Below are 14,671 nucleotides of genomic sequence, written 5' to 3'. Positions count from 1 at the left end.
CTCACTCACTACTTCTATACATACACCATTTGTGTCTAATTTACCCAGGTATCTGCTATCCTATATTCCTAAGATGGTCACAGTGCTGGAGTAACTCAGCGGCTCAGGCAGTTTCTCTGGAGAAGCTTTCTCCTGCGATGCTGCCTGCCTGCAGAGTTACTCCAGCACCCTGTGCCTATCTTCGGTATAAATCAGCAATTGCAGTTGCTTTCCACACATCCTCATCCTGGGTCTCCTCAATTAAATGCCAGCATGTAACTCACTCCCAGGCATCTATCAGGATACGTATAAACCCCCTGAACATCTTGATTCTCATACTTTGAATAGTTTTACTATTAGTTGTATAGCAAGTAAAAGATGGAGGTATTAAACCACTTCCATGTACAGGGACCTTAATTATTTTAAACCAAATCACACATGGTTATCACTGCCTGACAAACACCATGAACTGCTTAAAAACTGGAAGTGTCTTCTCAGATTTCAGGGAGAGGGCCCTGGTTAGATTCGAGTGTGATAGGTTGCAACACTTGGATTGGGGTTCAGACCTAAATTCCACCATTTCCATTGCAATCGGTGCATTGTTTTATGGAACTGCAGGTGATTGTGCAGTGAAGCGGGAAACATGTTCTGCAGGCGGTTTGTGACATGTGTTTGACTGGAAGGTTAACAGGATCGGACAACGGAACAAATATCACGTGTGCTGGACAACTGCAGCCAAAACACAATATTCTGTGAACGTTCATGTTCTAGGAGCAGAATGAGGCCATTCAGCCCATCAAGTCTACGCCGCCATTCAATCGTGGCTGGTCTCTTTCCACTCAACTCCATTCTCCTGCCTTCACACCATAACCCCCGACACCCTTACTAATCAAGAATCTGTCAATCTCCACCTTAAAAATATCCATCGACAGCCTGCACAGCCTTTTGTGGCAATGAATTCCACTGCGTGGGAGAGATTTTGTAGACGTCTCTGTGGGATTGGTGGGCTAGTGATGGGGGTCGGTGGGGGGTTTCTTATTGAGGATTGAATTTAATTCTTTACTAACAGAGCCATCCCACTCTATCTGGGCTGTATGACCAGGGGAGGGGTGAGATGACCAGGGAGAGAGGCAGGACCAGGTACCTGGAAAAATGAAGCTAAGGTGGACCAAACGTGGGCGGGTGGGACTAGAGTCGATGGGGCATTGTGGGCAAGTTGGGCTGAAGGGCCTGTTTCCGTGCTGTTTGACTCCGTGACAAATGTTTTACGCGGCTGAGCCTTTCTTCGACAGGGGAAGAGTGGAGATAGAGAACATTAGTTAGAAGGGAACCGCACTTCCCATGAAGCGTTACTGGTCTAAGATAGAGAGGCCCTGGATGTCAACGTCTCCGTGGACACTATTGGCCCCAGGGTTGTTTTAGGACCGGCCCTTCCCCGTGACAATAGCCACCCCCCCCATACATTCCCTCACTACACCCAAGGAGGCCATTCAGCCCATGAAATCCATGCCAGCCCATTCCCAGCACCCGCAGCCAGTTCTCACCCACCACTCATCCATTCTCCACAGGAACATGATACATCTTTCGGAGACGTGAGGGTTTCAGAGCTCCCATGGGTGGGGGCGGGGGTTGGCGGGATGGAAGCAGCAGCACTACCCGCTGCACGCCATCTGCCCAGAAACTCACGGCGGACAGCGTACACTGGCAGATACCGACGTTAACCCCAGTCCGAGTCAGTCCGTCGCTTCCTCAAAATTACAACACATTTAAAAAATAAATCATAACTTTAGTTTAAGCCCGGGTCTCTGGCGCTGTGAGGTAGCGGCGGGCGGAGAAACAGGCGCAGTCACGGCGACGGCGCGGTAGCATCGGGTGCACCCCGTTTGGGGAAGTTAGTTGTTGTTCTCCCCAGGCCGCCACCGTCAGCACCAGACCGACTTACCCCGCGAGGTTACAACAAACACTCGTCCCCCTGGCGCAGAGAATGTCCCGTTCCACACCCCGACAGGGAGTGAATAGGGCGAGCGTTCAAAAACTATTTAAAAGCAGTGTTAAAACTTTCACACGCACGGAGGGAGGGGGCTGGGAATCCGCAGGCCCCGGGAAGAATGAACATTAGTGATGGACGTCGGCGGGAAATGCAGGAGCTGCCCCTAGTCTCACAGACGGTGGTGGACCGAGCTCTGGTGAAAGGGCCGGGCCGGTCCGGAGCGCCCCCCGCCCCCCACCCCCACCCCCCTCTCCCCCTCCATGTCCGGGTCTAGACGTCGGCGGGCCGGAGCTGCCTCTCGCCCTCGGCCAGGAAGATGTCCATGGCTCTCCGCAGCATGAGCGCCCCGAGCTGCCGCCGGCGCCGCTGCGACCAGGTGGTGGCCACGCCGTAGTAGTCGCCCCGCTTCCTGTTGGTCAGCATCTCCAGGCCTGGCGGGGAGAAGCCAGGGTTAGCGGCACTGGACAACACCTCACCCCACCCATCCCATCCCAACCTTGCACACCCCCAACCGGCACCCCAACCCCAAGTCCCCCCTCGACCCCTCACCGACACAGCCCACAGGACACTACAAGCCTCGAGGGGAGAGGGCAGGATTAGCGGCACCGACCGGCACAACAGCCTGACACCCAATTACCCCCCCCCCCGATACGCCCCCACAATGACCCAACCCTGATACCCCCCCACACCCCAACCTCCCCAATACTCATACCCCGTCCCCCACGACAACCCCCGATACTTCCGGGTGCCGTCTTCTCGACTCTCCCCAACCCCGCCCCCCTCTACTCTCCCCAACACCCCCCCACCCTGCACTCACCCAGCGCATCCACCATGCACGCCTCACGGGTGTAGGCCTCGGCCGGGATCACGCCCTGGAAACAGTGCAAGGAGATGACGCCGCATCCCGTGCCCCAGATCTCCACGATGTGCTGCAGCCGGGCGTTCACCTGCGGGAGCATCCGCACGTCAGGGGGAGGGGATAGTGCCTGGCAACGAGGGGTACCGGCAATGGGGGAGGGCACTATCCTACACATAAACGACAATTTTACAATTATACCAAGCCAATTAACCGCCAAACCTGTACATCTTTGGAATGTGGGAGGAAACCCGAGAAAACCCACGCGGTCACAGGGAGAACGAACAAACTCGGTACAGACACAACCCATGGTCAGGATCCAACCCGGGTCTCTGGCGTTGTAGAGCAACAACTCTATGGCTGCTCCACAGTGTCGCCCCTCATGGGGAATGGGGAAATAAGGGGAGGATTGAGATTATTATATTGCTTTGCGTGTCAGCAGACACATTGCGCCAAATGGTCCCCTGGGATGTCCTGGAATGACGGAGGGCTGATCACATCCCAGGCCGGTATTCATTCATGCCTCCCTCCCCCCCCCCCCCAACACAACTGGATGCACATCTGCAGGCTTACAGCAGCCAGCCAGCGTCCAGTGTCTGACACACACATCTGCAGAGCAGAGTGGAACAATGCTCATACTCGTCCCTCGCGTTTACAGGAGTTTCAAAAGCAAAGTCAGAACCATTTCAGACTTTCCCCACTCACCTTCCGACTGCCACGTTTGAAGTGGGTCAGTGCTTCATACAAGTGGCAGTAAGGCCGAGCCCGCTTGCCTTTGCCCACGTAAAAGATGGCGCGGACAAATGTGCGGAAACACTCGGAGGAGCACAGCGAGTGACAGCGGACGGGCAGGTTCCTCGTCACCCTGAGGGAGCGAGCAACAAAACACACGGGTCACTGCAGCCACACACGGAAACGAGGGGGGGGGGGGGGGGGGGGGGGGGAGTAACAACAGGGTCGCAGGGATCTCGGGGTCCCGACCCGAACATACAACAGCCCTCTACCTCCACAGATGCTGCCATCTTTTGTCGCTATCTCTCTCTCTCTCTTTCTCTCACACACACACAATTTCACTCCTGAAACGCTGCATGTAACTTGCTAATCTGAGACCCACACCCCAGGCCATCGCGTCAAGAGCTCAGAAACAGGCTCTTCGACCCAATGCATCCATGCAAACCAAGATGCCCCATCCAGGCTAGTCCCATTTGCCCATGTCCCTCTAAAGCCCTATCCATGTACCAATTCAAAAATATTTTCAATGTTGTTATAGCACTCGTCTCAACTTCCTCCTCTGGCAGCTCATTCCATATGCCCGGCATCTTGTGTTTGCAAAAGTACCCATTCAGATTCCTATTAAATCTTTCCGCTCTCACATTATATCCATGTCGTCTGGTTGTCGATTCCCCTACCCTGGGCAAAAGACTGCATTCATCCTATTTTATTTCCCTCAGTGGAAATAGTTTCTCTCCATTAACCCGATCTTTTCCCCTCTGCCTCTCAAAATTGTATGTGTTTCTGTCAGGTCTCCCTTCAGCCTTTGACACTCCAGGTAAAACCCATCTAAATTGGTCCAACCTTTCTTAATAGTTTAATAACCTCTAATCCAGGCAAACCTACATTCTCCCCAAAGCCTCCACGCCCTTCATATAATGGGGCAACCAGAACTGCTCACAGTATTCCAAATGCAGCGTCTCGACCCGAAACGCCACCCATTCCTTCTCTCCAAAGATGCTGCCTGTCCCGTTGAGTTACTGTGGCATTTTGTGTCCACCTAAAGTCCTATAAAGCAACATTATGACTTCTTGACTTGTACAATTCCCCGTCCTCTGAAAACAAGCACACCTCGTGCCTTCTTTACCACTCTATTTGCCTGTGTTGCCACTTTCAGCGAGTTATGGACTTGGACTCCAAGATCCCAGGGTGTAACAATGCTGTTAAGATCCATTGACTGAATACACTTACATCGAGCAGCCCCCAGAAAAGCCCTTACATTCAACCTCACAAAGTGAAACAACACCTCGCACTTGGCAGATGAGATGTGTAGTTTCGTTCGGTACCTTGGTACCGAATGACAAATAAAGCTCTGTTGAACTGTTGAACTTTAGACGTGGGAAGCGATGCTCACTGGCAAAGTCTAAGGGCAGAGCATGACAGGTAGTTCAGGAGCAGAGAGACCCGTGTTTACCCATCCATCATCAAGGTCGGCTGCGGAAGGCTTCTCTGGGGCACGAAGGCCGAAGGTGGCCGGACGAGGAGAGGAACGAAGGATTGTGGGACGATCTGGATGTTGGCGACGGCTGCAAAGGGAATTTATGGCCAGCTACAGGTGGGACGTTAAAAATGGCGCCAAACACTGGCGACTCTTGCATATGGAATCAGCGGGGCGTTTCTATATATATTTAGGATTGTAATTATGTACGGCGATAATTTTACTGAACTGTATGCAAAAAAAGTTTTTCACTGTACGTCGGTACATGTGAAAATAAAGCACCATTGAACATGATACGAGGGTAAAACCTATGGATCTGTTTTCATCAGATTTGGATCAAGGCATAGTTCCCTGAAAGTGGCAACACGTGTCTGTGGAGATTTTGGAAAGAGGACAGGAGGTTTGGATCAGATTTGACAATGATTTGGATGAGGGAGGCTGCAAGATTCCACCTCTGAACCAGCCACCTCTCATTTGCCTTTAGGGAGGGGGCACATGTTTACCTGGGGTCTAGCAGAAGGTAGTTGAAACTGGACTTGACCAGACCCTCCCGCCACTTGCGATTTGGATCGGGCTGATCGAATTGCTGCACTAAGGCCATTTCATCCTGACTGCAGTCTGGGAACTGGAACTTGTCCAAACACCGTGCCAGCTCAGGGCTGTAGCCTGTGAACAGAGAGAGTGGTCAGGCAGGCAATACGGAAGTCACAGCTCCCCTCGCTGTCCCGGAATGGCCACGGGCAGGGGAACACTGGCCCTGACTGACCCCCAGTAGACCGAGCCCTCTCCACGACGCAGCCCGTGACTCAGGGCAGCTTCACTCTGCAACACCGCCCGTCCACACAACGGCCCGTAAACATCCTCCATGGATCAAAACAGTTCACGTCAACGAGGGGAATACGGCAGTAACACGTTTCCCGTCGACCAGACGGTCTTGGTGTGGTTGGGCATTTGGGGAAACGCTGGCACAGTCGCGAAGTTCCCACTTCTCTTCATCGCCCAAATGGCGAGGGGACTTTCCCCACCAGGGATCGCTCAGTCAGCGGGCACAGCCGATGGCACATCTGCCCCGTGCCCACGGTGGGTCTGGCCCAGATTGCCGAGGCCCAGTCCTGACCCAGCGCGGAGTGAGGGAGAGGCCAGGCAACGCCACGGGTAACACACACGCCAAGGGGTAATGGGTCATACGCCTGTACTCACCTGGCGCCGGCGGCCGCTGGGGTTCCCTCCGTGCCCGGTGCAGACGGAGCAGGTAGACGGCCCTGGTGCGGTCGGTGACGGGTCCGGGATCCTGGCCGCACTCCCGCAACTGCTGTAGGATCTGGATGTTGGAGAGAAGCAGCAGCCGCGGCGACACCTCGGCCAGGGCTGGACACGGGCCGCTCGGTTTGGGGGTGCTTGGAGGCTGGGCTCTTGGACTGGCCTGGCTCTGACACACGACGCTTGGACAGGGGTCGCTCTGACAGGGGCTCCCTGGGCCGGGGTCACATGAACAGACGCCGCTCGGACTGGGTTGGCGCGGATGCCGGTCACTTGGACTGGTCTGGCTTGGAAGCAGATCACTGGGCTGGACGTTCTCCTTGCCCCCGAGACCACCCCGGCTGCTCCGGTAGCTCCTCCAGTCATAGACCAGGGTGGTGTCGGGGTCGGAGGGAGGGTGGCGGGAGTGGCTGGTCTCGGGGGTAGAGGGGTGACAGAGGTTGGGTGCAAGGGCAGGTGGGTGGCAGAGGCTATGCTCTCCGCTGGGGTAGCAGCACTCAATCACGCTGTGGCTGCCCTCCGTGTCCGTGTACAGGTACTCCACCGCCTCGCCCACACCCCCGCTGAGCGGGCGCCCCACCGGGGACACGGAGACGGGATGCTGCCCCCCGGGGCCCCGAGGTCTCTGCCACTCCAGCCCCCCGCTCAGGACACGGCCCGCCGGCGGCCGTGGGGAAGGGCTGCAGGAACCCTCAGTCCCACCCTCCCACTGGGTCTCGGACTCTCTCGGCCCAGGGCCGCTGGCCTTACTGCCGCCCTGGGTCGGAGCGCCAAGCGTCTTGTACAGACAGCCATCGGGCTGCCCAGGGTTAGAGGACACCGTCGCCCCCGCCCGGCCACTGCCGCCGGCACTCTCTGTGTACGATGGCGGCAAGGCTCCAAATCCCCTCTCCACGGGCCCCACCTCACCGGGCGGGACTGCGGCAGAACCAGATGATGCCACAACCCGGTTGGACTCCACCCCCTGACTCTGATCCAGGACACAAACAGCTCCCCCACTGCCCCGGCCCAACCCCACCCCTTGCCCCTGGGCAGCCAACTCCTCATCCCCGCCCAATTCTGAGCGCTGATACTGACCCCAGTCACAACCAGGTGCCCCACCGCCCCAACCCACCTCTGCCCCCGGACCCTGACCAGCTAACTCCCCACCCCTGCCCAACCCTGCCTCTTGCCCGTCACCCCTGGCAGATCCAGTCCGCCCCGCGTCCAGGCTCATCTCTGACCCCTCACCTTGACCCCGGACAAAACCAGATGCCCCACCGCCCTGGCCCAACTCTGCCCTCTGACCTTGGACATGGTCAGCTACCCCCCCGCCCCAGTCCACCCCGCCGCCGGGACCCCTGACAGCTCTAGTCAACCTCATGTCCCTCTGCCCCCAACCAGATGCCCCACCACCCCTGCCCAACTCTGCCCTCTGCCCACACCCAGATGCCCCACCATCCCTGCCCAACTCTGCCCTCTGCCCACACCCAGATGCCCCACCATCCCTGCCCAACTCTGCCCTCTGTCCTTGGGCAGCGCCAGCTAACTCCTCATCCCTGCCCCAGACAAACGGGACGGTGTCAAAACTAGCCGACCCCCTGCCCCTCGCTGCCCCCTCACCCCAGACAAACGGGACGGTGTCCAAGTCCGCGTCCTCTCCAGAGGAGGGGCGGGCGAGAGGGGGTGAACGGTCCCCGTCCCCGCCGGTCCCCGAGGTGTCGCGCTGGGAGCTGGAGTAGCCGGGGAGACCCCCACCCCCCCTCCCGGGCCGGGCTCGGACCCTCCTAGTCCGGGTCGCCATGGGGACACTCTGGTCGAAGAGGGGGGACTCAGGGGTTTGCCGCGCTCGGGTGGCCAGGCGTCTCTTGCTGCGGAGTGTGACAAAAGGAGACAGCCGCCCCTCGTCCCCCAGTGACGATCCTCCCTCTGAAGACCTGACCTCCTTGGACCTCCTCTCAGAACCATCTGTCCTAGAGATGTCTCCGGTCCTCTCCCCATCCGCCCCGTCCTCCCCGAGCCCAGGAATCTGTTCAGAGTCCGGGCAATGCTGCGGGATTTCACGGCCAGGCTGGGGGTCTGGCCGCTCCGGTACTGTTCCAAGTTGGTACCGCGGGGCCGAGGCGTCGCAGTGAGCGGCTGGGGTTGAGGGACAGCCTGTGACCGACGGGATCGCCGGATGTTCCTGGTCCGGCTGCGACCGGTAGCTGCGGCTGAAGCTTACTATCGCGCTGGCAAACACCTCGCATTCACTGTCACAGCTGCAGTAGGGGAGATCAGAGCTCCCCGAACAACCAGCCCCCTCCCAGAGGCCGAGGGACGAGCTGCCATTATCTGGGGCATTGGCACAGCTCAAATCAGCCTCGTCCGCTTTGTCCCGGTCGGGTAAGAAACGCCCACGGGTCCGGTCTGTGGAGGTCCCGTCGGTGCCTTCACCTCTGGGCGACCTCGCTCGCAGCTCGGAGTCGGACAATCCGGTGAGCTGGGGATTCCAGGGAGACCGGCTGGTTTGGGATCTCACAGACGGAGCACAGGTACAGTCCAACTCGGAGAGCCACTCAGCGCAGCTAGACTGGTCAGCGCACTGCACGGGCGGAGAGTGCTGGTCACCCAAACACTTGTCTGGGCGCGGCTGGGTGCCAGGGCTTGGGCAGATGGTGGTATCAGACCCATTGATCGCAGAATGAGGGGATATGGAGCTACGGAACCCCTGACAACCAGGGCGTGGGTAGATGGAGATATAGGACCTCTGGCTCCAAGGGCGAGGGCAGATGGAGGTATCAGGCTCGTTGATCACAGGGTGAAGGTAGATGGAGGCATTGGACCCCTGGCTCCCAGGGTGAGGATAGATGGAGGTATCAGGCTGGTTGATCCCAGGGTGAAGGCAGATGGAGGTATGGGACCTCTGGCTCCCAGGGTGAGGGGCTCCTGCCGCGGATGGAGGCAGAAAGCTCTCGTCATCAATTGAAGTGTGTGGTCCTGGGCTCGCAGCCAAAGGGAGCTGTTGAGAGGTAGCAAGGACACAGCCCCGGCTATCCTGTAGGACCAACTCGTGGCTGGATGGTGTAGGGTCTCCCACACTGTCTGCTGCAGAGTCCAATCCATTCAAAGTCTGCTCTGCACAGTGCCCGGAGTTGGAGAGGCGGGTACTGGACAACACGCAGCTCTCGGGCAGAAGTTCGCTGGCTTCACCGACACCCCTGTCTTCGTCCCCACCCTTAGGAATGTCGGCAGGGTCGCACGAACTCCATGACTCTGCAGCTGCCGATATACCCCGAGACCAGACTGACGTGACCTCTCCCACCGGGTCACCCACCGAGCTGCTCCTCACTCCCTGCCCACGCCCAGGTGAGCCGGGCACCAGCTCCCACTCACTGCCGGCCAGAGAGCGCCGCGTCCCTCTGGCTGTGGGAGATTCCTCTCTTCCTCTGGGGAGACCGGTGGTCCTGTGGGCATCGGTGACACGACTCTGGGCACCAGCAGCAAAGGGGTGCAGACCGCTACTCACTCTCCGGAAGCCCACTGCAAACAAGGAGCAAATCTCAGTCAGTAACCTGCCCATAGATCTGCTCAACACCAACCCATCCTTGCGTGAGGACGGGCAACAGAGGACGGACAACAGGGAACGGCTGGGGTCTCCCTCACCCTGCCCTCTCAGCTGAGAGAAGAGAGCTGCCAAAGCACTGTGCCCCCTCTCTAAACCTTTCCTATCCACGGACCTGCCCAAATGTCTTTTAAATGTGGTTAGAGTACCTGCCTCAGCTGGCAGCTTGCTTCATGTACCCACCTTGTGTGAAAAGGTTATGCCTCAGCTTCCTATTAAATCTTTCCCCTCTCACCTTAAACGCCCCCAGCATCTTGATTCTCCTCCCCTGGATAAAAGGCTCTGTGTATTCACCCAATCTATTCCCCTCATGATTTTATACAGATTAAGGTCACCCCTCAGCCACCTGTGCTCCAAGGAATGACGTTCTAGTCTTTCCAACCTCTCCCTATAGCTCAGGCCCTCGAGTGCAGCTAATATCCTTGCAAATCTCTGCACTCTTTTCACCTTAATGGCATCAAAGGGAGAATTATAGCATAGGTCTTGTGCGGAGTGACGGGTTTGACAAGGGGTCGAACACCGGGGTAATGGATACCATTCGTGCTGTTTAAAGATGGATCACACATCACCACCGCCAGCCAATATCAGCTGTTTCACAGTGATCCTGAGGCCAATCCAACTGCCAGTGCCCCCCCCCCCCCCCATTGGGGTTTGCCCAGAGAGGGTAACAAGATCCGGATGAGAGCTGGTCCAGAGCTCAGTACCACATTAACACCCTTTGCCTTCTCACCCACACAACCCACTTGCTCACCCATCCACAAACTCATCCGAAAGTCTTCCAGCTCGCTCACGCATGTACCTACTCACCCATCCACCTGGTAACCACCCACCCACCTATCTGCCAACACATCCACCCACCCAACTGCTTGCTCACCCCTTCACCCACCCACTCACGCATGTGCCCCTTCACCCACCGCCCGCTTACCTACTCACGAACCTACCCGCCCACCCCCTCACCTACCTATCCACTCACTCACCTGCCCGCTCGATCACCCGCCCGCCCTCCCCCAGAGAGCCGCCATGACCAGTGAGAATGGTGTCAGGAGGTAGACACTGACCGTATCGCAAGACAGGACCGTCGTCTCGCGAGTCCTCCAGCAGAGTGTAGTCGCGGTACTGCAGCAGAAGCTGGCAGCACCTCACGTGTCCCTGGTCCCGGGCCAAGTCCACAGCATTCTGCCCATCCTGGGTGGGGAATGAAGAGAGAGTCATGCTGCAGAAGGCAGATCGACCTGGTAGCCTGCCCCAGGTCAGCTCCAAGGGCTTGCAGCCGCCACTGGCCAACCCCTCACTGGTATCGACCTGGGGCAGTCCGGCAGGGGTGGGGATTGGTGACGCAGAAACCCCAACCACCCGCCGCCCGACCTTGGTCCCTGCACAGATTATGCTCACGGCTCCCACCCCAGGAACGGAGTTCAAGTTCGTGGCGGTGACTCCACCGTGGAAGGAGTTTGAGACAAGGCATCTCACCATTCACAATGGGTACTATGTCACTGTCATGCTGGGTGGACAAACAATCCCACGTGGCTTTTCCGAGGAAGAGTTGGGAGTTTAGCCTTTAGACTTTACTTTAGAGATACAGCATGGAAATAGGCCCATCGGCCCAACGAGTCTACACTGGCCCGTGATTATTCTCGGACACTAGCTCCATCTTACACACTTGGGACAATTTACCATTTACAGAAGCCGATTAACTTACAAACCTGTACGTCTTTGGAGTGTGGGAGGAAACTGGAGCACTCGGAGAAAACCTACACGGTCACAGGGAGAATGTACAAACTCCGTACAGACAGCACCCATAGTCAGGATCGAACCTGAGTCTCCGGCGCTGTAAGGCAGCAACTCTACCCGCTGCACTCTGTGCCGCTTCACTGATGTCCTGTCCCAACTCAGCGGGTCAGGCAGCATCGGCTCCTTTCAGATCTGGACCCATCTTCAGATTGCACCACTCCAGCACTTTGTGTCTCCTTTGGTAAACCAGCATCTGCAGTTCCTTGTTTCTCTATTACATATAATTAACTGGTACCCAAGAGCAGGGACTGGGTGTCCTATCAGAACCTTACAGGTGGGGAGGTGGCCATTCAGTCCACTGGCCCCAGGCTCACCCCTTGCGATCGCTTTTTTGTTGCCAACTGCCTCCAGCTCCCTCCCCCCCCCCCACCATCCCCTCATTACCACTTATAGTCAGCTTCCACCACCACGTAAGGTAGCCTGTCCCCGATCCCTACACTGCCCATAATCGCCCTCCCACACGTCCTCATAGCTCCCTGGGCTGTTACCACAAGAGCCAAGATTCAGGAGAGGTTTGCCAATGCAACAGCCAGATATCCCAAACCCTTCCCTCTGCACCCTGCACTTCAGACTGTGTTCCCCAGGTCACAGCAGCGGCAGTCAGGTCACATGGAGCCGGCTCCTACACAGTCACAGGGGAGTGGTGTCTCCGCACACACTCACCTGGTCCAGGAGAGTCGGGTCTGCTCCATTTTTAAGCAACAGTTTCACACATTTGATGCACCCCCAGGAGGCAGCGACATGTAGCGGAGTGAGATCCTCAGACGATCTACATGACGGGCAAAATCAGACATCAATAGCACTGGGTGTCAGCAGACAATCTTGTTCCAACACACAACACACGCACTGTACATGAATACATTCACTGCATAACATTGGTTGGAAGGGATCTGTCGATGTACAACACTGGGGTAGATGGGGTACAGTACTGGTGGGGATGGGCCTGCCACTGTATAACATCTGGTATGGTATTGGTGGCGACAGGTCTGTCGATATATAATCTTGTGGTTTAGTACTGGTGGGGGCAGGTCTGTCAATGTATAACACTGGAGTACAGTACAGGGTCTTCACTGTATACACTAGGGTACTGTACTGGTGGGGACAGTTCTGCCAGTGTACAACACTGATGTACAGTAATGGTGGGGATTGGTATGTCACTGTGTAACAATAATGTACACTATATAACACTAGGGTACAGTACTGGTGGGGTCGGGTCTGTCACTATAACACATTGAGGTACAGTACCAGTGGGGACGGGTCTGTCACTATATCACACTGGGGTGTGGTAGAATTTGAGACAGAGTCATACAGTGATACAGTGTGGTAACAGGCCCTTCAGCCCCTACCCGCCCACACTGGCCAACATGTCCCACCTGCCTGCGCTTGGTCCATATCCCTCCAAACTTGTCCCAAATGATGGGATGGTCCCAGCTTCAATTATTTCCTCTGGCAGCTTGTTCCATACATCCACCACTCTCTATGCGAAAAAGTTATCCCTCAGATTCCTATTAAATCTTTTCCCCTTCACCTTGAACCTGCCCTCAGGTCCTCAATTCCCCTTCCCTGGGCAAGAGATTCCGTGCATCTATCTGATCTATACCTCTCATGATTTTGTACACCTCTACAAGATTACCCCTCATCCTCCTGCGCTCCAAGGAATAGAGTCCCAGCCTACTCAACCACTAGATAAGGTGGTTGTCTGTGAATCCCTGCATTGCGGTGCAGCCTGGTGTCTCCCTCCACCCCACCTCACCTCACCCCGCCCTGCCCCGCTCTGCCAGCCTCACCTGACGTTGGGGTCTGCGCCCTGCTGCAGGAGCAGCTTCACACACCGGAGTGCAGCTTCCGTGTCTTGCCCACAGGCGAGGTGCAAGGCTGCTGTCCCATCCGGCAACACCAGGTTGGGGTCTGCTCGCTTCAACCACTTCTCCAAGGATCTAGGAGGGATTAGAAAAATCTGCATGGTTGGATTGTTGCCCCTGGCCCGAGTTGAGAGGTGGGCTTCCCCCTGCATCACCCAGCCCTCACACCGGTCCGCCACGCCTCTTAAGACTGATTGTAGGGGGGAGAAGAAAGCTAGTTTCTTCTACCCCTACAATCGGTCTGAATAAAGATCCTGACCTGAAATGTCACCTGTCCATGTTCTCCAGAGAACCTGCCTGACCCGCTGAGTTACTCCAGCACTTTGTGTCCTTCTGTGTGTTAACCAGCATCTGTAACTCCTTGTTTCCACATCTCAGCCAGCATTTATGTAGCACGTTTGGACGCGGTAACAATGCGAGTCTGACACATGGTCATGATTACAAACAACTGTGGGTTGGGGAGGGGGGTAACGTGGAGCTGGGGTGGGGAAGCGTGGGGGTTAACGCCGGGGGGAGGGAAGAGAAAACCGTGAGGGTGCAAAGGGGGAGCGCGGTGGGTGGAAGGGGGAATTCGGGGAAGGCTGGGCGGGGAATTTCCACAGCTGTGCATAAAGCCCAGCGTTGGACAGCGGTACCGTTGAACCAAACCCCCAGTTTAAATTCCATTTGGAATATTTTGGAGGATCAAGAACCAAGAACCAACCTTGCATTTTTAAATCTGCATTTTTTTTGGCAACTGCAACACTGTATTCGACATTCTTTTCTCTTTTGCACTATATGCCGCACTCATGGAAGTCGGTTCATGATTGTCCCGTTCACCGAGATACGGTGAACTTTGTAGGCTGCCCGGGCGGGTTACAACATGCAGTGCAAAGCAGAAACAGCGATAAAACAACCACCATCTGGTGCAAAATGCGCAGTGCGGGTCTCGACTGCACAACCTTTTCCCTGGTTGCGTTGCGTTGCTTTGCTTTGCTTACCGGGCATCATGATGCCGAAGCGCTCGGTGCAGGAACCCAACCGCGCGGTCCCTGCTCATCGTCGCCTCGTCTAAACAGCAGCCGCCCGCTCACCCGCCTCATCCAACCAGCACTGGCACCGCACAGTCCCGCCCCATGCCCTTCCTGCTCGCGAATTCAAC

General features: G+C 56.6%; 1 protein-coding gene across 1 annotated transcript; it reads right to left on the bottom strand.

Annotated features, from left to right (window-relative positions):
* Positions 1 to 1,744: 1,744 nt before the first annotated feature.
* On the bottom strand, positions 1,745 to 14,611 carry LOC144607202 (uncharacterized). Its single transcript, XM_078423882.1, has 9 exons — positions 14,511 to 14,611; positions 13,456 to 13,605; positions 12,332 to 12,437; positions 10,936 to 11,062; positions 6,235 to 9,795; positions 5,538 to 5,700; positions 3,531 to 3,690; positions 2,787 to 2,916; positions 1,745 to 2,400 (listed from the first exon to the last, which is right to left on the bottom strand). Exons 1-9 carry the CDS (start codon positions 14,567 to 14,569, stop codon positions 2,240 to 2,242), a joined length of 4,617 nt encoding a protein of 1,538 aa, XP_078280008.1. The 5' UTR covers positions 14,570 to 14,611; the 3' UTR covers positions 1,745 to 2,239.
* Between the last annotated feature and the right edge of the window lie 60 nt (positions 14,612 to 14,671).

Source organism: Rhinoraja longicauda, chromosome 28 (assembly GCF_053455715.1).
Source record: "Rhinoraja longicauda isolate Sanriku21f chromosome 28, sRhiLon1.1, whole genome shotgun sequence".
In the NCBI taxonomy this organism is placed as follows: Eukaryota; Metazoa; Chordata; class Chondrichthyes; order Rajiformes; family Arhynchobatidae; genus Rhinoraja; species Rhinoraja longicauda.
This window is presented reverse-complemented; position numbering and strand designations above follow the sequence as displayed.